A 26,109-nucleotide genomic window follows, 5' to 3' on the forward strand; every position below is an offset into this window, starting at 1 on the left:
AGTGTTATCTGAGATTTTTAAAAAATGACAGAAGTGACTTCACTTCAAAGATACTTCATTGGCTGCAAGGTACTTTGGGACAACTTAAGGTTATGAAAAGCACTACATACATAAAAGTATTTTCAATATTTATGAATTTTGTTTGTTTTATTGTAGGTTTGTGTTGACTTGCTTGACATTTGTCTCTGAGTTACACACATGTAGAGTTGCTTGGTTTAATTTTGTACTTCAATTCTGTCCATGCAAGATGACGCAATTATATGGAAGAGGATTCACCGACTTTATAAGAGGTCGGTGGGAATCCCGATGCCCCACTGAATGGGGTGCAGCCAAAAGTTAGAATTCCTGATATGCGTCAAGTCAATTGGGAATCACCTAACTCACCCTGCTGGCCCCAATCAGGTTGCCACCCACAACAGGTCCCCTAAACCCACTAATGGTATGATGGCTCCTTTACTGGCCCCTGGCCATGCAACTGGCCCCTCAGCGGCAACTGCACCAGGTGGGTTTTAGTGCTGATAATCACCAGTGTGGATCTGGCATGTTGAACCCCAAGGCTGCATGGGAGCATCACCAACCCCTTAGCAAAGAGGGCATCTGACCGCCAGCCCGCCACCACTCAAATAACAGGTCGTTCCCCCGCCCCCAACACATCACAGGCATGAGGGGGGAGTGGGCTGAGGGAGTTTTTGATGGGAAATGGGCCTGATTTGGAGTGTGGAGATTGACAGTGGGTCTAGCTGGCTGGTTTCCTGGGATGGGCTCATTTGCCTCTTTCAAGTGGGTGAATTCTGCCTGATAGACACTGCCAAAACCAGCGGGAAACACTCCCATTTTCCATAGGCATAGGCATTGAGTCCCAATTAAGGTGAATCATGGCCATGAGTTCATGAATGGTTTAAATAGCCTTGCATTCAGAAAAATGTTCATAATTAAGTACAAAGATTTGAATGTGCCAGCATGTGTTTACACATTCACAGAAAGGCTACCCTGATTCAGTTTCAGGATCTTACCATTTGCAGCCTTTATCAATGTACTAATAGATGTTAGAAGTGACTTTATTTGTGGCTCAAATTCATCCTTAAGAATCATGGCTTCCAAATGCAAGCGGTAACTGAAAAATAAACCATATTTATTCCCAAATATCAGAATCAACTAAATAATGATTTTCTCCGAACATCAGGGTCAGCAATATATTCATAAATTTTCCTTCCAAGCATGCACAGGAAGAATCAATTGGATAATCCAACAGTGAATTGTTGTTGTTAAATTTTATTTCATAATGATCACTGAACCAGTGCTAGAGTAAGGATACCTGATCTATTGATCCACCGGAGTTGGCATTAAACCAAAGAACTGTAACATGGATCCACTAGCATTGAACTGCTGTTGTACTGTATTAACAATGTGTATCCAGCTCTAGAGCTTAATTGCTGGGATCAATATTGCCAGGTATCAATTTATGTCAACAAACATAGCACTTTGCACCTGAAGGACTCCTGCCAGATTTATCCAATGTAACTAAATAAAATGTTGCTATCATGTTACTGAATATGGTCATACATGATTTCTCTTGATCCTATAAATATTTTCAGAACATCAACTTTACACTAAAAGAGTTCAGTGTCAGTTTCTTTTCATCACACTAACATGGAGCTTGTTGCCTTCTGTTAGCAAACTTCAATATACACAATGCAAATTTAATCCTAATTTTGAAAAGATCATCTGTGCTCCCACCATATACAGGCACTAATTTTGGAGCAGCAAAGTGTTTTCAGTGTGGACTGTGTTATGGAGTTAAAAGGATGAATCAGTCAGGGATGAGGCACACCAGTCTAAACAAATCAATCACCCTATTCCAAGCTTTGTTGTTATTTTGCAAAATAAATATACATAATTCACCCTCACTATAAGCTTTATTTCATTGTGCTGACTCATGCCTTTCTGACCTTTCTATTTTCTTTGTACTGTTTTTACAATAAATAAATCTGGAGAATATTTTGACCTGTCCACTGTGTGCACTGCTCTCTGCCTTTTCAGACGACAGGAAAACATAGTGAGCACCCAAATTACTCACTAGAAAGTGACTTATTGCAGTTCAGATTAGTCATTAGGCCTAAAATATGCTAACCCATTGTGACAGTAGTGTACCTTTAATAATTATTTTTGAAAATCATGTTCTCTGCAGTGAAAAGCAGACCTTTTTGGTTTCACTGTTGCCGGGCTGTCTGCTAGAAGTCCTTTAGTTGCTGCTTCAATTATTTAAGTGGGGTTTTGTTTATTTTTACTGTAGGCCTCAGATACTTTCTGGAATCTTTTATGATTGTGCATTGTGAGGGGAAAGATTGATTGACAAGTCAAAGTGAGGTGGTTCCTTACTGGAAGATTTCAAGGACCTACTTTCAGTTTTGGTTTTAAGAATTAAAAGCTGTCCGGGTTGTCAAGTGGGAAGCAGTGTTTTTCTCTCTCTCCCTGGTGTTATAGATTCTGCTGGCTAGCTGGAAGAAGGTCTCTGGGCCTTCCAGGAGTGGAATATCTGCTTTTGGTGGTTGGCTTACCTGGAATCTCTCTCTCTCTCTACCTGGTGTTTTGGGAAGCTGTTCTGACTCCAAGCTGGTTTGTGTGTATATCCAGAGGGCTGCTAGAAGTTACAAAGCTGGGAAGTCAGAGTTTCGATTCTCCCCCAAAGGACTAAGTTCCAGCGTCATGTCAGCATTCATATTGTATATGTGTTAAGCCTGTGGCAAGGGGTTTGTTTAAGGAAGTATGTTTGGTTGGAACAGTTCATATTCATTAAAGGTTGTACAATATCATGGTTGTCTTTCTTTCTTGTTTGTAATTGGCAAAATTTATTGCTAATTTTTTTTCCTTATATGTTAACTGTATTCCTAAATAAACTTTGTCTGATAAAAGCTCCATCGTGGGTCATTTGAATCATATCTGAGCTGTAGCATTTCATGCTTACCCTAGCCTAATTCAAAGTGCTAAACTTAAGATCCAGATGGACTTCATAAAACACTTTGGAGTTTCTGACATGAATTATAACACTGCATACAGCAGAGTTTATAAAGAACAGTCTGCTCACGGAAACTGTTCACTCATCATAAGTTTGAGAAAATATGTGTGCCAGAATCTTCTCAGGTTGAGGTCCCAACACCAGGACTGAAGTGTTTCAGTCAGAGGTGGAGCAACTAGCCATACACAATCACAGGTCGGCCAGTCAATTAGATATGCATACGCAATGGCCCCAGGAAATCATGCAGTGGGGATGAGCAGGAAGTCACTGGCTCTATTGTTACCTCACAGGCCTGAAGGTCCAGCCATTACATTTGAATGGCACCCTGGCAGGCATTCACTTCTTGACATTCAAAGGCATCAGTCTGGCTGTATGTGAGGGGAGTGAAATCCATGGTACTTCAGCGATCCCTCTCCCCATCTTCCCCCTTGCCTTTCCTTCAGTAACCCTCAAGCCACGCCCTTTCACTCTTGATCAACTATCATTCACCTGAAAGCTTCCTCCATATGTTTGAGTTGGTACCAGAAGTATTAAATAAAGAAATTGTTGAATGAATTAAAGCATTGATTATTGTTTTTGTTTGTCTCATAAAAGTGGAATGCTTGCAGGGTGTTTAAATTAAAAGATGGCTAATATCATGCTTGACCTACCATCTGTAGGCACTACCTCTTCTGTGTAGTCCAGCTTTCTCCTTTTTCTTGCACATAACTTTGTGGGGCTGCCATCTCTTTTCCTCACTCAGCTATACTCCAGTCTGCTTTCCCAACCACCACCTTATTTCAATTATAATTCTCCTCTCCTCTCCCCTGGTGCAACCAAGTTCCCCATACATGAAAAGGAGCTCCTCCTCAGTTTAAAGTCTATTAAGATTAGCTTCCTGCTGCACACCACCTTTAACCAGTCACGAATCTGAAGGCACGTGTTTCTTATTTGCTGCATGCTTAATTCCAAAGGTACAATTTAATCTGTCCAAGTTACATTTTAATGAGCATGCATAACGTGTCAATATTCCTGATTCTGACACTTGCTGCCAAGAAGCACAATCCACCCTCATTCTGCCACCAACAGAATAACTAATTTTCATTCTGCCATAGGGAATCTGACATCTTTCCTCCTGCTCAACATAGTGCCCCTGCTTACTTTATTTCCCACTCCCAGGAGTTTCACAAGATCCTGCTTTTGGGAAAAGGCCTAACCAATACCAAGGACTAAAGGGCAAAGGTGCAGAAATAACAGTGTTGACAAGTAATACTTAGGTTTGGGAGTAAAAGAGCAGTGCTGCAGATTGGATGTTGGGTAGGAGGAAGATAGGACAGTAATGTCAGAGGCACCAGATGAAGTGGTCTGTGGTGTAAGTTAGGAGTTTAGAAATATCTTTGTCATTCAGCATTATCCTGGAGTGAGGGTTTTGGCTACAAAGGAACAAAGGATATAACTTGTGGTGGCCAGGTCACATCTGACAGTGGGCTATCAGTAATGTGTGTCTGTGCCTGCAGCCCTCAGTTCTGAAGTTATAAGTTGAGAGTTGAGGATGATATGGGATCTTTGATAATGAAAGTTGAACAGATAACAGTCCTTACACTAACTGATTCCTTAAGAACATTAATAAAATGAATTATTTGCTAAAATGTTATTGTCTTACCTTGGCACGCTCACCAACAGCAACATAAAGAGATCTGCCTCAGACAGTTTAGTCTGGTCACCTTCAAACTTTCTGAGACGCTTTACCTGAAACATACAATAATTTAAAATAAGGCAAATCTATTGTGGTATTGCTCATTTTATTTCAACACCTTGAATGTGGTACCTGATGTTTACTATGGGCTGAATTTACAAACTCTTGATGGCTGTGTATCCCACAAGGTGAGCACATAAAATAAGCCGGGTGCCCGACCCACCATCTTCCTGCCAAACACCATGCTCTCCCCCATAAAAAGTGAGGTGGGGGGCACCAAAATTGGCAGACTGCCCACCATACTTAAATGAATAATCAAGGGTCTTTTAGGCTTGTTATCAAGTCAACTGAGCCTGATAATACACTGACTATGCCATAAAACATTTGGTGTGGATAGAAGGAAGTGAGAAACCCAAATTCTTAGTAATCAAATGCTTCAAGGATGAGAAAGAAGTGTTGCCATTAGACAATTATGGACTGCCCTCCCTTTAGATTAATATATGCCTTCCTTCCTATCCACTCTCATTTAAATTCACCCCTCCAACCCTGCCATTCTCCCTGAATCCCCCAGTCCTAGTCCCTGGACTTACCTGCTCTGGGTATCCTCGTGCCTTGGCCTTCTGCTCATCAAGTGCTTGCACGTCCCACTGACACAGTTTCCAGGGGACACGGCATCCCCTCCCTCTATTATTTAGGTGTATGTTTCTGTTGAGGTCTAAATGTGACAGCATTTCACCCATCTCTGTCATTAAAAACAGTGATGTGGAGACGCTGGTATTGGATCGGGGTGGGCACAATAATAAATCTCATAACACCTGGGGGTTAAAGTCCAACAGGTTTATTTGGAATCACGAGCTTTCGGAGCGCTGCTCCTTCCTCACCTGGTGAAGGAGCAGCACTCCAAAAGCTCGTGATTCAAAATAGACCTGTTGGACTTTAACCTGTTGCTGAGACTCCTTATTAAAAACAGTGAAACTATATAACACTTAACTAACTTCAGGTAAATTTACATTTTTTCTTACCAAAAAACATACAGCTCACAGAAATATTCATAATATCATTCATCTGTAACTTTATAAAACTTGACTAAGATTCAAGTAATTTTTTATTCCCAAAATCTCTTGTATCCAATTATTTGCATTTTAATTAATTTATTTTTCTCTCTCACACTGGATTTGCAGTATTTTCTTAAAATGCGACTACTTTATTTGTTTATTCTTCTCTATTCCCTTACTTTATTCAGTTATCTAAAATTTGCCTGTCCTCATTTACTACTGAGTTTTGTTCTTTCTGAAGCTCTTACTGGTGTGGCACGGTGTAGGGATGCTTTTCCCCATTGTCGCATTTCCAATGATCAGTATCCGGATATGTATCATGAAGCTTTGAACGGCGGGGGACAACTTAAAAAACCCCAAGGTGGACTCCTCCCATTACTGGGTTGATTTCAGCAGCGAGAGGCAGCATGCCATCTGCTCACGGCACTGTTTTCTGGTCCCACTGCTGTCAATGGGATTTTCCATTGTAGCCACCCCATTCTAGATTTGTTAATTAATTGAATGGAAATTCCCCAGCTTTAGTGGGATTTGAATTCATATCTGCGCAGCATTCATCAAGACCACATTACCACAATGCTCCTTTCCCCCAATAGAGAAATTATTGCAATTAATGCACACAGATTTCAAAAAAGAGATTTTAGTTTTGATTTTTGCAAGTTCCAATGAACCAAATTCATCAGATTTCCATCTTACAATTGTCCTCATAACTGACATAAAAACACAAGAAATAGAAGCAGCAGTAGGCCATCAAGCTCTTCGAGCCTGCCCCGCCATTCAGTAAGATCATGGCTGATCTGAAGTGGCTCAGTTCCACTTTCCCGCTTTCTCCCCATAACCCTTAATTCCCTTGCCTACCAAAAACCTATCTACCCGTGTCTTAAATATGTTTAGTGAGGTAGCCTCTACCACATCAACGGGCAGAGAATTCCAGAGATTCACCACCCTTTGAGTGAAGAAGTTCCTCCTCAACTCCATTCTAAACTGCTCCCCCCCCCTTATCTTGAGGCTGTGCCCTCTAGTCCTGCTGTTCTTTCTGAGTGGGAAGAATCTCTCTACCTCTACCCTATCCATCCCCTTTATTATCTTATACGTCTCTATAAGATCCTCCCTCATCCTTCTAAATTCCAACGAATACAAACCCAGTCTATTCAGCCTCTCTTCATAGTCCAAACCCCTCATCTCCGGTATCAGCCTAGTGAACCTCCTCTGCACTCCTTCCAAGGCCAAAATATCCTTGCGCAAGTGTGGCAACCAAAACTGCACACAGTACTCCAGCTGCGGCCTCACCAGTGCCCTGTACAGTTGCAGCAAGACCTCCCTGCTTTTATATTCAATCCCCCTCGCTATAAAGGCCAGCATTCCATTCGCCTTCTTGATCACCTGCTGCACCTGCAGGCTGGGTTCTTGCGACTCATGCACAAGGACCCCCAGGTTCCTCTGCACCGTAGCACGCTGCAGCTTTTCACCCTTTAAATAGTAGTCCCTCCTACTACTATTCTTGCCAGAGTGGATAACCTCACACTTGCTAACACTGTATTCCCTCTGCCAGATCCTCGCCCACTCGCTTAGCCTATCTAGATCCCTCTGCAGACTTTCCACACCCTCCGCACAATTTGCTTTTCCACTTACCTTTGTGTCATCAGCAAATTTCAACACCCTACACTCAGCCCCCTCCTCCAAATCATCTATATAAATGGTAAATAGCTGAGGCCCCAGCACCGATCCCTGGGGCACTCCACTAGTCACCAACCGCCAATCCGAATAGCACCCATTGATACCAACTCTCAACCTCCTATTAGACAGCCAATCCTCTATCCACGCTAACACCTTACCCCCAACTCCATGCCCCCTAACCTTCTGAAGCAACCTTTTGTGCGGCAAGTTATCAAACGCCTGAAAATCAAGAAACACCACATCCACCGGTTCCCCTCCGTCTACCGCAAAATTACCTCCTCAGCTTCTGGCAGTAGTTTCAGCAGCTTATTCAATTCCTCAGCCCCATATCCTTCAGCAGTTCCTCGCTTAATATCTTCCACAATTTCCAACACCGATCTTGGAATGAAAAAATGATCAAACTCAGTATAATGTTATTTACATAGTGATGGCTATAGTGTTAAGAATGACACTATGAAAAGGTATTTTGGTCCAATTCTCCTAATGTGTTTCATATACACAACTGGTAACAGACGCTCCTCAGACTGAAGGAAAAGATCTAGAAAAGCTTCCTTCTTTACTCTGGACAGAACAGAGTTGGTGCGCAATGTTGTTGCCAACTCTCAGAAGCTCACTGCCATGTCACACTCAGCTGAGTTCTGATTGGCATTGGGCAGAACTTCCAGGACAATCTGATTGGCTGACAGCTGTCCAACTATCCAGGATGTGGGTATGCCGGCGTTGGACTGGCGTAAACACAGTAAAAAGTCTGACAACACCAGGTTTTAGTCCAGCCTATTTATTTGATAATATACTCACAAGCTTTCGGGTTAGCCCCTTCGTCAGGTGAATCACCTGACGAAGGGGCTAACCCGAAAGCTTGTGAGTATATTATCAAATAAATAGGTTGGACTAAAACCTGGTGTTGTCAGACTTTCAACTATCCAGGTACAGAGTTGCAGTGGCCAGAAAAGGAACTGGGCTTGTTGTTAAGCTAAGTCTCTGAGAATCCCTGGGGAATAGGGGGTGGGGTTGTGGTTATAGCATCAGAGGTTATTGGGAGGGGGGAGGGCTGAAACTCCCAGGTCCCAGAGAGGAGAGCGCCCCAAATCTGAAGTCTGCCACCCCCACCTTCCTACCCGAGATGGAGAATTGTTCCTTTCTCTTTACCACCATACTCTGACCCATGTACTCCAGCTGGGGAAAGGATGGATTTACTGCCTGAGGTCCTGCCCACCCCACTGTGAAATTGTGTCTGGGTCAGAGAATTTGGGATCCTGGAGTGAATCCTGTCCACGCAATTTTATGCTCCTCTCCCCACCCACGAGCATAAAATTTTGTCCTTAGTTTTTCGTTTTTTTCTTAATCATTTAAACCTCCATTCTCGAAACCTCAAATAAATGAGGCACTTTCTACTCCCAACATCTGTTCTAGCTGTCATAATTATGGAGAAAAACTCTGAGTTATGTACTGACATGTTGAACATTTAAATATTACACTTTTGTTTAAATGAACATATAAGCCAAACGTTGCTTAGGATGTAACTTCTGACCATGTAAATTCAGTCACTGTCTGAATTGCTCAGGTGTCAGTGGTACTAAGAGAGAGACAATGGGATGATACACTTTGGGCAGAATTTCATACAATCTCGCCATAGGCCAATGGAGAATGCTGTTCTTTGAACTTCTGGAATTGGGGTGAGTGTGCTGGTAAAATTTCAGCCTTTGTCTCAGATAAGAACATAAGAACATAAGAACATAAGAAATAGGAGCAGGAGTAGGCCATCTAGCCCTTCGAGCTTGCCCCGCCATTCAATAAGATCATGGCTGATCTGTCGTGGCTCAGTTCCACATTCCCGCCCTCTCCCCATAACCCTTAATCCCCTTGCCTATCAAAAACCTATCAACCCACGTCTTAAATATATTTAGCGAGGCAGCCTCCACCACTTCAACGGGCAGAGAATTCCAGAGATTCACCACCCTTTGAGTGAAGAAGTTCCTCCTCAACTCCATTCTAAACCGCACCCCCTTAATCTTGAGGCTGTGCCCTCTAGTCCTACTGTCCTTTCTGAGTGGGAAAAGCCTCTCCACCTCTATCCTATCCATCCCATTCATCATCTTATATGTCTCAATGAGATCTCCCCTCATTCTTCTAAACTTTAACGAGTACAAGCCTAGTTTATTCAGCCTCTCCTCATAGTTCAACCCCCTCAACTCCGGCATCAGCATAGTAAACCTCCTCTGCACTCCCTCCAAGGCCAAAATATCCTTGCGTAAGTGCGGCGACCAAAACTGCACACAGTACTCCAGCTGCGGCCTCACCAGTGCCCTGTACAGTTGCAGTTGCAGTTGTACAGATAGACATTTTAAAGGAAAAAGCCTTGCAAACGTGAATTGTCATGATATGTGGAGATAATGGAAGCTGCTTATCGTCTCAGCAGGAATTATATCATGTAAATTATGTTCTAGACCGGTTTGAGGATTTTTGCCTTCCAGGAATATACAAGAGGGTGGGACAAAAAGCCAGCTGCAAAAACTTGGTAGGAATGGACCAGTGCTGGGTGTGTCAGAGTGTGTGTGAGACACAGAAACAAAAAGAGAGCAAAGTTCCTCCTGCTCTGTCTCAATCTCTCTCTGATTGCTGGAACAAGCTGTAGCTGAAAATTAAGGAGGACAACTTTTCAGCTAAACTGTAGGACCCTGGAATCTCAGAACCAACTACCCAACTTGAAATGTTGCTTCCATTCTCTCTTCACAGATACTGTCTGGCCTGCTGGGGTTTTCCAGCATTTTCTGTTTTTGTTATAACCTAATTACTGTGAGTTTGTTCACTCATAAGACCATGTTCTCTTTCCAGTAAGAGAAACTGAGTGCAAGAAGCTACTACACATTCCAGTGCCTCCCCATTAAAGCAGTATACCCAAGCACAATGTGTAAAATAATTGAATTTCAGAATGCTTAAGGTGAAGAAACCAGATAGTGAACAAGCGAACAAGTTTTGAAAGAACTCACAAAATACGCAAGGTGGATATTACAGTGGCACACTGGTTAACACTGTTGCCTCACAGCACCAGAGACCTGGGTTCAATTTCAGTGCCAGGTAACTGTCTGTGTAGAATTTGCCCATGGCTAAGATCAAGTATAGTATTGACATACTGCACTTGGTTGAAGTCATTAGGCTACATTTCGGCTTCATTTGAAGCAATTTTTTAAAGCGGCATCTCGGCCTTTTGGCTAAGATGCAAATAAGATGCCTTGGAGAAGGAGCTATGCCTACTCCAATCAGCTTGGATCATGTAGATCAAGCTCAAGACAGGAGGTGAAAGCCCTGTCTTGTCAGCTTGGACCGGGAATGTCCCAACTTGTTGGGACTCTGAATTGGCTTTAATTTGACTTGATTGGATTGGAATAAAGTTAAAAAAAAAATTTGCACATGTTGACAATCCCAGGCAGCAGAGGCACACAGGTCAAAGCCTCCTTGTACATAGATGATGTGGTTGTCTTTTGCTTGGACCTCTCATCTGTTTGCAGGCTCCTCCAGGTCTGCGAGCAGTTCGAGCTGGCCTCGGGAGTCAAAGTCAACCACGGTAAGAGCAAGGCCATTTTCTTTGGGAACTGGGCTGACTAATCCTTTGTCCCCTTCACTGTCAGGGCAGATTACCTGAAGGTGCTGGGGGTATGGTTTGGAGCAGCAGGGGCATGTGCCAAAAACTGGGACGAGTGCATCGCCAAAGCCAGGCAGAAACTGGGCTTGTGGGAGCAATGCTCCCTCTCCATGACAGGAAAAAACCTGGTGATCCGGTGCGAGGTGCTGTCCGTGTTGTTGTACGTGGCACAGGTGTGGCCTATCCCCAAATCCTGCGCTGCAGCAGTGACGCAGGCCATCTTCAAGTTTATCTGGAGATCAAAGATGGATCGCGTCCAGAGGGAGGCAATGCACAAATCTTCAGAGAATGGAGGGAAAAACATTCCCAACGCCGCCCTCATCCTGATGGCCACCTTTGTGTGAGGCTGCATCAAGCTGTGCACAGATCCTTGGTACACTAACAGCAAGTGTCACTACTTTTTGAGGTTCTACCTGTCCCGAGTGTTGAGAAGGATGGGTCTGGCCACACTGCTGCGGAATGTTCCAAGTAGTTGGACCGTACCGCAGCACCTGTCCTTCGTGGAGAAATTCTTCCACAAACACACAATTGACCACATGGCGATTAAGCAGTGGTCAGCGCGTAACGTCCTTGGGGCCCTGAGAGAAAAGGAGATGGCGGATCCTGTCGGATGGTTCCCTGAGCAGACTGTCAGTGTCATCTGGCAGAATGCCTCATCACCAGAACTGACAAACAAGCACCAAGATCTGGCTTGGCTGCTAGAAGGGCACTCCCCGTCAGATCCTTTACGCACGCTTGAGGTCTCAACAGCACCGCACGCTGCCCTCGAAGCGGTTGCGGGACTGATGAGACAGTCGTACACCTCCTTGTGGAATGTGCCTTTGCAAAGGAGGTCTGGAGTGAGATGCAGTGGTATTTGTCGAGGTTCGTCCCGAGCAGCTCGGTGACGCAGGACTCTGTGCTCCACGGGCTGTTTCTGGGGACGCACACCGAGGCAAATATCAACTGCTGCTGGAAGGTCATCAACTTAGTGAAGGACACACTTTGGTCCGCCCGAAACTTGCTGATCTTCCAGCTGAAAGAACTGTCCTCGACCGAGTGTTGCAGACTGGCACATTCCAAGGTCCAGGACTACGTGCTGAGGGACGCGCTGAAGTTGTGGCAGCCGCCGCAAAGGCACAATGGGGAAAGGCCACAGTATAAGGCCTTTTAACATAGGCAGACTGAGGGCCCGGGAACTGCAGAATACCCTCGACCTGCGTAACTGTGTGCCAATCTGAGCAATAACGGTACACAGTAATTTATTGAGGCATGTATATAGCTTTAAGTATTGAAATGTAATGACTGTAATTTGTATAAATCTGTAAAAATGTTTTGATTCTGCACTGTTTGCAATTCAAAGCCTGTACATTTGCAATAGTTTATTTGAGATTTTTATCAATAAAGTATATTTTTGGAAAAAAAAATTTGCACATGTTGGCTAAGATCAAGTGTAGTATCAACATGCTGCGCTTGGTTGAAGTCATTACATTACATCTTAGCTTCATTTGAAGCAATTTTTTAAAGCAGCATCTCGGCCTTTTGGCTAAGATGCAAATGAGATCAAGCCTTGGAGGAGGAGCTATGCCTACTCCAATCAGCTTGGATCATGTAGATCAAGTTCAAGACAGGAGGTGAGAGCCCTGTCTTTTCAGCTTGGATCAGGAATGTCCCAACTTGTTGGGACTCTGAATTGGATTTGATTTGACTGGATTGGATTGGAATAAAGTTTAAAAAAAAATTTGCACATTCTCGCTTGTCAGCCTTTTGGCTAAGACCAAGTGTTGTATTGACATGCTGTGCTTGGTTGAAGTCATCAGGTTACATTTTAGCTTCATTTGTGAGGCATGTATATAGTTTTAAGAACTGAAATGTAATCATTGTAATTAGCACAAATCTGTAAATATTGAGACATGGATATAGTTTTTAAGTACTGAAATGTAGTCACTGTAATTTGGACAGATCTGTAAAAATGTTTGATTCCACACTGTTTTGCTGCTCAAAGCCCTCTACATTTGCAACAGATTACTTGAGATTTTATGAATAAAGTATATTTTTGGAAAAAAATTTTTTTAAAGCAGCATCTTGGCCTTTTGGCTAAGATGCAAATGAAATCAAGCCTTGGAGGAGGAGCTATGCCTACTCCAATCAGCTTGGATTATGTAGATCAAGCCCAAGACAGGAGGTGGGAGCTCTCTCTTGTCAGCTTGGATCAGGAATGTCTCAACTTGTTAAGACTCTGAATTGGACTTGATTTGATTGAATTGGAATAAAAACAAAAAAAAATTTGCACATTCTCCCCCTGTCTGCGTGGGTTTCGTCTGGGTGCTCTGGTTTCCCCCCACAGACCAAAGATATGCAGGTTAGGTTGATTAGTCATGGCAAATTGCCCCTTAGGATCAAATGTTATTGTTCCATCTGCCATGGGAATTAGGACTGGCGAGGGGTGGACCATGGAAAGGTCTGTTAATCTATGGTTTCGGAGCACCTGGAGAAAACCCAGGCAGACTCAGGAAGATTTGCAAACTCCACTCAGATAGTTACCTGATCTGATAGTGTTAGAGCGCAGCCATAAAATCCCACCCATAGTGTCAGGGGGATTAGCAGGATAAATATGTGGGGTTACGCAGATAGGGTCTGGGTGAGATTGTTGTCTGTGTAGACTTGATATACTGAAAGGTCTCTTCCTGTACTGTGGGGATTCCATGATTAGAATGTGTCAAATATCAAAATTAAGATCTGTCTCCATTCTACCTTTTAAACTGTTTGAGAAATATCCCCACATTCATGCTTCTTCTGGAATCCAGGAGAGATATCTGCAATGAAAACAAAAGAAACCCAATGGTCACTGTGAGAAGTGCCAGTAGGAGAGGGGGAGAATTGATCAGTGTCTGTGAAAGTGAGAAACAGCATGAAAAGAAAACAGGGTAAAAGAAAGATAATTTACAGAAAGAAACAGAATGGAAAAAATAAATCTCACTTTGTTAGACTTGCTGTGCGAGAAATAGTTGCTGACCACAAAATTCATCATGTAATACTGCTTCTAGTAGAAATTTACAGGCTTGCTTACAGAGTTGAAGAACAGAAGATGCCGCAGGCAACTTTCCATGTGGACTACGAGGAGTGAGTTAACTAGTGTGGCACGTGCAAGTACCCTACAAGCACCTGTAAGACTTTGAAACGGTGAGATCATTTGTTAACAGGGTTGATGCAATGCGTGAATACTAAAATTGCCAGTGAATGTGCATAGAATGAATTTTTATCCACTCCTGAAACAAAAAGCATTAGGACGTAAAATTGGCCTTGGTGCAGATTATTTCAAGGACAAGTTACAGCTGAGGTACGTTTAGCCAACGATGTCCTTTTGGAATGGAGACACTTCGGTAATCTAAGAAACTCTGCAGTTAATTTGCAAACAGCATGCTTCCAAAAACATCTTTGTGATAATAACCAAATAGTCTGTTTTTATGACATTGATTGAAATGTCAATATTGGATCAGGACTAACTCTACTGTCCTTCTTCAATAGAGTGCCTTGGAATCTTTTACATCCATTGAGAGGGCAGACTAAGCTTCAGTTTAACATTCCACCGAAAAACAGATGTGTGAATTAGGTTGGTTGGTTATGCTAAATTGCCCTACGATGTCAGGAGGATTAACAGGGTAAATACGTGGGGTTACGGAGATAGGGCCTGCGTGGGATTGTTGTTGGGACAGGCTTGATGGGCCAAATGGTTTCTTTCTGTCCTGTAGAGATTCTGTAAAGATCCTATGAAAACAGCACCTTCAACTCTCTCATTGGAATGTCAGCTTTGATTTGTGTGCTCAGGCACTGGAATGGATCTTGAACCCACCACTCAAGTGGGCTGCATGGGACTTGGGGCAAAAGTTTCCAACTCCACTGGCTGCTGGGATCATCCTGTCCATTCATAAGTTAATAAACTTTGCCATTTGGCTGCCGAGTTACCCACGGCGAATACTGTTATGACAGAGTTGGAAAATCTCGGCCTCAGAGGTGAAAGTGCAACCAACTGACCCATGGCTAAACACGAAGAGTGCGCTGGTAACAGGGTGGTATGCTATCCTTGCCTATCCTCCTGAAGTATTTTAACTTCTTTCTGTACCTTTGCTTAGTTCTCAGTAGCAAAGAGACACAAAATAACAAGAAAACTTATTTCTCTTCGATGCAACTAAATCATGATTCTGCATGCTCTTGTCAGCAATTTAAGGGAACTCTATCACTTCCCATCTTTCTGTCATGAAGTCCTTCCATGAGATTCACCAACAACATTCCAATTATCAGGAAGCAGAGGTAATTTTAAGTAATCTATATTTGTATTGCTGGATTTAGAAATAACATATAGATTAAGCGAGTTTAATTTAAGTATTTCTGTGTAAGAAAAGATAACATTCTAGTTAGATTCATGTTAAACAGAAATGGGGGTTTTGGTTTCATTTCAAATTGTGTCTGCATTGTGATTTGAAAGTTTATGATCTGAGAAGCAAACAGAGCTTAGAGAAGAAGCGAGCTGTTGCTTAGCAACCAAGAGCCACCTAAAAAAGTTATAGTGTGGAGTTGCTGGCATTAGACTGGGCTAGGCATAGTAAGTAGTCTCACAACACCAGGGTAAAATCCAACAGATTTATTTAGTAGCATGAGCTTTCAGAGCACAGCTCCTTCATCAGGTGATGACTCACCTGATGAAGGAGTAGCGCTCTGACAGCTCGTGCTACAAATAAACCTGTTGGACTTTAACTTGGTGTTGTGAGACAACTTACTATAAAAGTTAGAAAGACCTCTTGAAGATAGTTTTAACTAGACCCAAGGCAGTTGGAGATGGGTAGAGAGAGAGACAGAGCTCTCACAGATCTGCCAGAAGCAGAAGAAGGGAATAACAAGAAGAAAACAAGTGGCAGAAACTAAATAACATATCATTTCAGAAACCAGGAAATGAAAAGATTGGTCCCAGGAAGATTGAAGTTGATGAGCCAAAAAGAACTGGATTTTGAACAAGGCACTGTTCTTTGGAGTTCAAGTAAAAGCCAGGGAATGTTCTGAGCTAAAGAGAACTGTACTAACCAGATTTAAAGTAGGGAACCAGACATCAGAGATAAATCAAAAATTTAGTGATACCTTAATACAGCCTGTGAAGGTATGACTTGGCTGACTGAGTACCTGAGAGATTGTATGAAATCTTGAATGTATTTGCAATTCAAGACAGAAGAATATTGAGATTGGAAATCCTGCTAGCTGAGGGAAATAATTGTTTGGAAGAAGATTCTAAGATGGGTCTTTTCAAATATAGTCTTTTTAGGAAACATTCAGGTGAAAACCAGAGTCCATTATGGCCAGATGGCTCACAATGTAATAGTCACCTGAGGGGATTTGAGGAGAAATCTAGAGAGGTTCAATTGGGTGGCATCTGCCATTTAGTTTCAGAATGTGTTGTGTCTGACCTATTGATTTACAGGGGTTGTGTATTTACTGAAAGCATTAGAGCATAAGATATTTTGTGACCTGTTATTCGTAAAATCAGCATACATTTCTAGATATTTAGATGGAGTGAAGGCGTATGTATCATAGTCAAACTTTTCATGTTTAATCATTTTTTTCTGTTATTAGAAGCTAATTGGCAATCCACATTTTCTAAAAGAAGTAAAAGTTACAGTTTTTTGAACCAAGGTTCCACTGTGGGACTTTCCCAACCAGTAGTAACATCAACTGGAATTGTAGCACAATTACATCCTCATAATGGAGTGGGAACACAACACAAGTGACAGTGAAACAGGATTATGTAGCACAAGGCTACACAATAGACCTCCATTCAGAAATAAAGTTAAAGTTTATTTATTAGTCACAAGTAAGGCTTACATTGACACTGCAATGAAGTTACTGTGAAATTCCCCTAGAAATCACATTCCGGCGCCTGTTCGGGTCAATGCACCTAACCAGCACATCTTATCGATTGTGGGAAGAAACTGAAGCACCCAGAGGAATCCAATGCAGACATGGGGAGAACATGCAATCTCCTCACAGACAGTGACCCAAGCTGGGCATTGAACCCAGGTCCCTGGCGCTGTGAGGCAGCAATGCTAACCACTGTGCCTCTGTGCCACCCTTCAACCAGAAAGCATCAGACACAAGCAGTGACCCATGAGCAGATACATAAACTGTTTTGACTTACTCTTTCACTGCTGGGATCTAGGCAATTGCTTTTAAAGCTTCTCCGATGCTTACAGTCACCAAGTGAAACTTTCTCCACCTGTTCGAATAACTCCTCCATTATTGAAGTGTCTAACTGAAAATCATCATCATACTTGTCTGTTGTCCAGATGTTGTCTTTCCCCAAGATCCGGTCTCTTGGAATTGTAATCCAGTTCACTTTTTTCAATTTGGATTTCCGAACAGAATTTGGAGAAGATGGTGACCCAAAAGGCGGTGGTGGTGGCAGTGGTGGTGGCAGTGGTGGTGGTGGTGGCGGTGGCAGTGGCAATAGTGGTGGCATCAGTGCTATAGGAAAACTTCCATTTGGTAGAGGGGGAGTACCACCATTGGGAACTGGAGGAAATGGTGTTGGAGGAGAGAGAGGGGAAATTTTAATAGGTTCAGCACATTTGGTTGCTACTGTCATTTCCATAATCATCTCATTTTACCCTTTTGTTAAGAAGCATTGACAACAGTCTTCATTATCAGTGCCAGTGTCCTGACATGCAAGCTTCCGTTATCATTCTTTTTGTGCAAAAGCTTGATAGAATTTGCAGTTCTTCATTTAACGTTACTACAGATCCTTCACTATTTTCATCCTTCAATAAGAGAAAAGACAGGTTATTAGAAAAGTATTTGGTTACATGAGGTTTAGGTTCATTGTTCAAAGTTTGATGTGCAAAGCAATTACATCAAAAATTAGGTTTTAGAGTCATTTAAATGTCTAATCAAGAATGTTGCCTGTTCCAAATCTGTTTGTCTTTATAAGAGAAATGGTTTGAAATATTTGACCACTGACCCATATCTTCAGAGAGCAGTGGAAGGCACAATCACTTCTACTTATGAGATTTTTCCATCTCATCTCCACTTCTTAGTAGAATCGTGCCAACTTGGGCTGCTTGTCCATACTTTTCTATCAATATTGATGGGAGTTTTTCAGATAGTCTAGCAGCCCTCAGTAAATGAACCAACTCACGCAATACACCCGCAATAAATAAATGCAAGAACTGAATCAAAATATCCAAAGGAACTATAAATCTTCTGCACCTGGCAATGTCAACCAGAAGTAAAACCAATCAAAATAATTTTTATGGTCGAAGCTAGTGATCGTACAACAGTAAAATTTATCAATTAATGTCATATTTTAGTGCATGATTTGCTGCTGCACTTTGAGAAAGCACTAAATTGTGACATGTTTCTTTTTGGAGTGATTCATAAGCGGCACAGTGGCACAGAGGTTAGCACGGCTGTCTCACAGTGCCAGGCACCCAGGTTTAATTTCAGCCTTGGAGGCTGTCTGTGTGGAGCTTGGAGTCTTCCCATCTCTGCATGGGTTTCCTCCAGGTGCCTCAGTTTCCTCCTACAGTTCATAGACGTGCAAGTTAGGTGGATTGGTCATGCTAAATTGTCCCTTGGTGTTATGTATAGGTTAGGGGGATTAGCGGGGTAAATGCATGGGGTTACAGGGATCGAGTGGGTGGTGGGTTGGGTAAGATGCTCTGTTGGAGAGTCAGAATAAACTCAAATGGCCGAATGGCCTCCTTCTGCATTGGAATGATTCCATCATTCTATGTTCAATCTTATGTTCAATCCTTTAGCAGCATGGTGGCACAGTAGTTAGCGACACTGCCTCACAGCACCAGGAACCTGGGCTCGATTTCTGGCTTGTGTCACTGTCTGTGCAGAGTCTGCAATGTCATGGGAAGAAGTGACATCCTTGCATGATCTAAGACTTTAGGAGGAAGAAGTACAGAAAGAAACAAGTGTAAGACAGTGTTCTCATTATTATTAATGGCTATGATTTCCCCCCCTCAAAAACTAAATGTCACAACGTGTCTGTTGTGGTCTGGATCGCAATCGTCCCACAATCAGCAATTTGTTTGGAGAATGGCAAGTTGTGCTGCGGCTCTGGAGGAGGCAGGATCTAAACAAGCTGGTGACCCAAAGGGCGCCCCAAGATTCTGGTTGAGGCCATCCTTATGTGTATGGAACATGTCTACCGCACCAGCTAAATTACGCATATATGAGGACTGCCTCAACTGGGATCTTGGGTTCATGTCACACTATGTGTAACCCCCATCATTTGGCTTGGGCTTCCAAAATATTGCTAACTGTCCTAGCTTGAGACAATTCACACCTCTTTAACCTGTGCCTATCCCTCTCTCCACTCACATTGTCTGTACCTGTTAAGTCTTGATTATCTGTAAAGACTCACCTTCCAACCATTATCTTGCAGTTTAGTCTGTGTCTATATATGCCTTGTTTGTGAATCCAACTCTCTACTCATGAAGGAGTGAAAGGACTGTGAAAGCTTGTGATACTAAATTAACCTGGTGTTATAAGATTTCTGACTGTGAAGTACTGTGTGTAATTCAAGATCTGAGAGTTGTTACTTCTAAGCAGAAAGGCATGTTTGGAATTGAATCTAATCCACATAATAGAAGAAGTAAAGAATGGTGAACGTCAATTAGGGGACTTCAGAAAAGAATTTCTGAAATTATTTACAGCTTTGGGAGAACCAAAAGGTGTTGTATAACACTAAGCCCAGGAAATAAACAAATATGTTTATATACACGCAGAAAGTTTCCACACTCTAAACCTCCAAAGATAAAAAAGAGATTGACCCATTGTTAAAACAATGAGTCATCTCACCGGTAAAAGAGCAATGTTGGTGCTCAAAGATGGTAGTGGTCCCAAAGCCAAGTTAGGATACATGCAGCAGAGTTTTGGATTATCTCAGGTTATGGGAGGGTGCAATGTGATACTGGCCAGCAGTGCACTCTCCATATGGAGTGAGCTGGAGATTTACAGTCAATAGTTGACATAGCTCCCTTATATCTCCTGGGGGGTAAGGTAGCAGCAATCATGAAGCACAGTCTTCAGAGACAGTGATGGTCAGAAGAATCTAGGTAAGATGTTCTCAGCCGCAAGACACTTACAAATGGGTATATGAATATAAGAAAAATATGGGGTGCCATACGCTACTGGGGAGAGAAATTTGTTTGTGTAGTGTCACAGCAGACTTACATTGATTCAGCAGGGCATGCAACACGATGGTTTGCTATCTGCATGATCAATCTGACATTCTGCATTGATACAATTAAAGAACACCACACAGCTGGCTGCCCCTGGGAAATCAATCTAAGTCTGTGCCATGTTATGAACACATTTTTTTCTCTACAAGTTTCCTGTCAAACCATTCTACATCATCCTTCTTTTCCTCTTCATTGCATAATGGAGGAATTTCCGGGGGGGAGTTCATGTTCTCAGTGCAATACTATACATTGAATAGAACTAAATTCAATGAGCAACAGAAGTTCTGGCTGAACTGCTTTGGTATAAAAGAAGTTGGTGTGCAGACAAAACACAAGCTTCAGTAATGGCACACCTCCTCAATGTGGTATTCAAATCAGCAATAACATTGTGCAGCTCCAAAGCGAAGTCATGAAGTGACAGGAATTATTTAAGGTGTGTTTGGGCAGAAGTTTGGGAAATGGGTCAGAGGGGTTAGCTTTTGACATCATTTACATACAATGGAAGAATTTCCCCAGTGAGCGGCGACTATTATGTTTTTTGGGAGGATAATTTGTAGGTTTTTAGCAGCAAGTTATTGTGAAGACAAACATCAATTCTGTGAATGCAGCCTCTAAAAACTTATTTCACTGTTTTACGTCGTAACATAATTCAGAGGTGCATTCAGCTCAAGGTAATATATATTTCCTTCATATCTGCCTTTTTTTTGGAAGAAGAATGTTATCCACTTTGATATCAGATTTCCAAAAACAGCAGTTATACAACATGAAAAGCAAACAGCCTTATTGAATTGAGATGTTCATAAACTATGCATAGGACATAAAATGTGTAGAAGTGAGACGAGAGTAAGTGCCTTTGATGTAAAGGCAACATTTGACCAAGTGTGGCACAAGGATCATGAGTTGGGGTGCAAATTATTCTGATTGGAGTCATATTTCCCTCAAAAGAAGATGGCTGTGGATGTTGGAAGCCAATTATCTCAGCCTACAACAACATTGCATGAGTTCCTCAGAATACTGCCAAGTGCCAGGCAATGATTAGTTACAACAAGAAACAATCTAACCATCTCCCCTTAAAGACCAAAAGCATTACTATTGCTTAATCTTCCACTATCAACATCTTGGGGGCTACACAAATTACATACAAGAAACAGAAAGTAACCAAGTGGCTAAAGAGTGAGGAACTTAGGAAATTAAAATCAGCAAAGAAGTAGTATTGGAGCAATTTAAGGAATTTAAATCTGACAGTTTCTTTATGACTGTTATTTAAGTGTCATTGCCAATATTGCACGCTGTTCTTGATTATGTTATGTTCCAAAATTAGCAAGATTTGAAATCAGTCCCAGCAGATTGCAAGTTAACAATTGTAACACTACTGTTCAACAAAGGAGAGAAAGGAGGGAACTAAAGAACATTTAGACTGACATCAGTCATCGGCAAAATGCTGAAATCTATTATTAAGGAACTTTTAACAATGTACTTAGAAAATCATAGCATGATCAAATGAAATCAGTACGATTTTAATAAAATGGTAATTGTGTTTGACAATGTTAATTAAGTTTTTTGAGGGTGGAATTAGTGGGGTAAATAAAGGGAACCAGCAGAGGTAGTATACTTGAATCTTCAAAACATCATCAATAAGATGCCACACAAAAGGTTAGTACACAGGATAAGGGCTCATGGAGTTGGAATAATATATTAGCATGGATAAAGTATTAGTTAACAGACTGGAAACAAGGAGTAGGAATAATTGGGCATTTTCAAGTTGGCAGGCTGTGACAAGAAAGTGCACAAGAATTAATACTGGGGCCTCAGCTATTTACAATCTATATTAATGACTTGAACTAAGAGATTAAGAGTTATGTGTTTACATTTGCTGATGATACAAAGCTAAGTGTAAAAGTAAGCCGTGAGAGGGACACAAAAACTGCAAAGATATATAGATGGGTTGAATGGGCAACAAGGTGGCAGATAGTGTTTAATGAAGGGAAATGTGAAATTATCTACTTTGATAATAATAGAACAGCAGAATTTTTTTAAATGTGAAACTTATAAATGTCTGTGTTCAGAGGGACTTGGGTGCACTCATACTAGGAACACAGAAAGGTTATATGCAGATACAGGAAGCAATTAGAAAAACATATGGCATATTGGCCAATATTGCAAGGCATGGGAGTACAAAAAATAACAAAGTCTTGCTATCATTGTACAGAGCTTTGGTGAAGACATCTCTGGAATATTGTGTGCAGTTTTGGTCTCCAAATGTATGGGACAGATATACTTATATTGGAGGTGGTCTTGTAGAGGTCCATTAGATTGGTTCCTGGAATGAGAGGCTGAATAAACTAATACTATGATCTCCAGCTTTTCAGCGAATAGAGTCCTTATTGTGCAGAAGGAGGTCATTCGGCCCATTGAGCCTGCACTGACAAGAATCCACCCACGCCCTATCCCCATAACCCACATATTTATTCTACTAATCCCTGGCACTAAAGGACAATTTAAATGGTCAATCAACCTAACCTGCACATTTTTGGACTGTAGGAGGAAACTGGAGCACCCAGAGGAAACGTACACAAACATGCAAACTCCATCCAGCTAATCACCTGGGGCCAGAATTGAACCTGGGTCCCTGGCACTATTAGGCCACTATGCCACTGGACACGAGAGCTTATCTCATTGATAGAGATAAGAATCTGAAGAATGTTGACAGAATAGACAGTGAGAGGTGGTTTCCCCTGGATGGGAAATCTAGAACAGAGGCACAGACTTAAGAGTAAGGAACTGATCATTTAGGGGTGAGAGGAGAAGAATTGTCTTCATTCAAAGGACTTAGAATTCACTACCCAAAAATGTTGTGGATGCTCTATCATTCAATACATTCAAGGCTAATGTAGACAGCCATTTGGTCTCTCAGAAAATCAAGGTTGGGAATGGGGAGTTAAGGCTGAAGTCAGCCATGGTTGTAGAAGGGCATCTCCACATGCAGAATGGTAGAACAGGCTTCAGCAGTTCCACATGGTGCACTCCTACTCCTCTGTGTTATGATCTTAAATGGATCTCTGGGCAAATTTATTACCCTGTACTTACAGGATACAACTGACGTTATCCATACTGGAGTTACTAATGTCTTTGGAATTGAAATTAATAATCAACGATAGATTGCATTCCGGAGACTGCCAATTTGATCGACCTTACAGGGTAAAATCCAGCACTTAATTGTGCCTTTGTTCCTCTCCACAACCGCACTATGCTTGTGGCTTTACTTTCCAGCACAAAAGAGCTAGGTCAAAGGAGGAACATGGGCTGGACATTATTGCTGCCAATAATAACAGTCAAACACACTCAATTAGATTTCTCTATCCACTACTTAAAGCTTTACCTAATCATTTCCAATGAACTATAATTGCCCTTCTCTCTCTGGGCTATCGTGGGATCTTTAACGGGGACAAATGTTTTTATTTTCATATTCAAAATATTTAAAAACTGGCAGGAAATCAGCCAAGTCAGCGCACAGAGAGCATCAAGTCAGGGATCTCCCAGTCCATAGGGCCTATTGTTGATCTGACATGATTATTTAGCCTCCACCAATACAATATACCTGAAATAGCACGTAGTTAAGATATCTAAAATTATTGCCAGGAAAAATGCAAAAGTACAGGAAAGCTCAAGAAAGCGAAAGTCATAAGTCTAGATTGCGATAATAAAACTTCTCGCCAATCAGCTCCGTACTTTCTGGAGAATCATCTTGCTAACCCTAATGTATAATTCCAAAACGGCAAAAATGGATGCAATATCAGATTTAATATTTAAAACACACTGTTTCCGAGCGAAGTTTTCCAAATGTTTTTGGATTTAATAGGCGGGCTTCCCATACGCAGCGAGGCTTAGTGCGGATCTTGGGCTGAAGCTAGAGCTGTGCCCGTTTCTGTCCCGATTGTACTTTGGGATGCATTAATCCCACTCGGGATTGTATCGAGGAACTGGGTCGCATTCATTTTCTAAATCAATTCCAGATTTCCAGAACCACTCCCCCAACCTCCCCCACCTCCTCCAGATCCAACTCCAGAAACTTTTCCCCGGTTTCCGATCAGATTCATACCGGCCTTAACCATTCTTCCCTTCTACCCCGATCTTTGCTTCTCTCTTCTCCATTACCTTTCCCTTCTTGTCTCGTCTCCTTGTCTCTAGATTTTCTGTTCCCTTTTTCCTGAAAACATTTGTCTTGAAACTTTGAATCCGCGAGAAGAGACTGCCTGCCTTTGGGATACGAACCCGCTGCTGAATAAAAACGCCTCCTGCAGGGATCACGTTGGGCACTTGGCTCAGCAATGGGTGTGTTCACCAACAGGTGGTTCGGTGACGGAATGAAAGTCCTCGAAGATCTGGCGCAATGGATACAGCTCTGCGAGACGGCATCAGCATGAACCCACCTCTGTGAATGAAAGATGTGAGTGGAATACTTGAGCAACGTCCAGAGCAAATCTTCCGGCCAGTGGAACAACAGACAGAGAATAAATACACCATTTCAGTGATGGCATGTTTATCAGGCATTCTGAACTAGTGTACAACACTGTAAGGTTAAAATGGTAAATAGTCTCTACACATATCATCTAATTTTGGAACATAATTGGGATAGTACTGTTTCCCTGAAAGCTATTACCGTGGGCGGCACGGTAGAACAATGGTTAGCACTGATGCTTCACAGCTCCAGCAATCTGGGTTCGATTCCTAGCTTGGGTCGCTGTCTGTGTGGAGTTTGCACATTTTCCTCATGTCTGTGTGAGTTTCATCCACGTGCTCTGGTTTCCTCCCAAAGTCCAAAGATGTGCAGGTTAGGTTGATTGGCCTTGCTAAAATTGCCCCTTAGTGTCATAAGATGTGTAGGTTAGAGGGATTATGCAAGGATATTTTAGCCTTGGAGGGAGTGCAGAGGAGGTTTACTAGGCTGATGCTGGAGTTGAGGGGGTTGAGCTATGAGGAGAGGCTGAATAGATTAGGCTTGTACTCGTTAGAGTTTAGAAGAATGAGGGGAGATCTCATTGAGACGTATAAGATGATGAATGGGATGGATAGGATAGAGGTGGAGAGACTCTTCCCGCTCAGAAAGGATAGTAGGACTAGGGGGCATAGCCTCAAGATAAAGGGGGGGCGGTTTAGAACAGAGTTGAGGAGGAACTTCTTCACTCAAAGGGTGGTGAATCTCTGGAATTCTCTGCCGGTTGAAGTGGTGGAGGCTGCCTCGCTAAATATTTTTAAGACGCGGGTTGATGGGTTTTTGATGAGAGAGGGGATTAAGGGTTATGGGGAGAGGGCGGGAATGTGGAACTGAGCCACGACAGATCAGCCATGATCTTATTGAATGGCGGGGCAGGCTCGAAGGGCTAGTTGGCCTACTCCTGCTCCTATTTCTTATGTTCTTATGTTAGTGGGTAAATATGTAGGGATATGGGGGTAGGGCCTGGGTGGGATTGTGGTTGGTGCAGACTCGATGGGCCAAATGGCCTCTTTCTGCACTGTAGGGATTTTATGATGTAGAATCATAAAGGCTCTTCAGCCGAACATGTCCGTGCCACTCCTTTTTTAATCCTTAAACTTGTCCCAGTTGCTGCATTTGGCTGCTATCCCTTTATATCCATCTTATCCATGTAACTGCCTAAACGCTTCTTAAAAGACAAAATTGTACTCGCCTCTACTACTTCCTCTGGCAGCTTGTTCCAGACACTCACCACCCTCTATGTGAAAAAATTGCCCTTCTGGACTCTTTTGTATCTTTCCCCCTTCGCCTTAAATCTTTAGACTCCCATACCTTTGAGAAAATCTAGCAGATC

The 26,109-nt window shown here is 42.3% G+C and overlaps 1 protein-coding gene across 1 annotated transcript in view; it reads right to left on the minus strand.

Annotated features, from left to right (window-relative positions):
- fhdc2 (FH2 domain containing 2) overlaps positions 1-24,704 on the minus strand; it is a 53,019-nt gene extending 28,315 nt beyond the window's left edge. The window contains exons 1-6 of the mRNA XM_080187546.1: positions 24,437-24,704; positions 17,227-17,845; positions 13,797-13,858; positions 7,696-7,798; positions 4,659-4,744; positions 1,014-1,114 (exon numbers count right to left, since the gene is read on the minus strand). Of these exons, the coding sequence (XP_080043672.1) occupies positions 1,014-1,114; positions 4,659-4,744; positions 7,696-7,798; positions 13,797-13,858; positions 17,227-17,685 (811 nt within the window). The 5' untranslated portion in view covers positions 17,686-17,845; positions 24,437-24,704. The remainder of the gene's footprint in view (positions 1-1,013; positions 1,115-4,658; positions 4,745-7,695; positions 7,799-13,796; positions 13,859-17,226; positions 17,846-24,436) is intronic.
- Between the last annotated feature and the right edge of the window lie 1,405 nt (positions 24,705-26,109).

This window comes from Carcharhinus amblyrhynchos, chromosome 4 (assembly GCF_965287045.1).
Source record: "Carcharhinus amblyrhynchos chromosome 4, sCarAmb.v2.hapA, whole genome shotgun sequence".
In the NCBI taxonomy this organism is placed as follows: domain Eukaryota; kingdom Metazoa; phylum Chordata; class Chondrichthyes; order Carcharhiniformes; family Carcharhinidae; genus Carcharhinus; species Carcharhinus amblyrhynchos.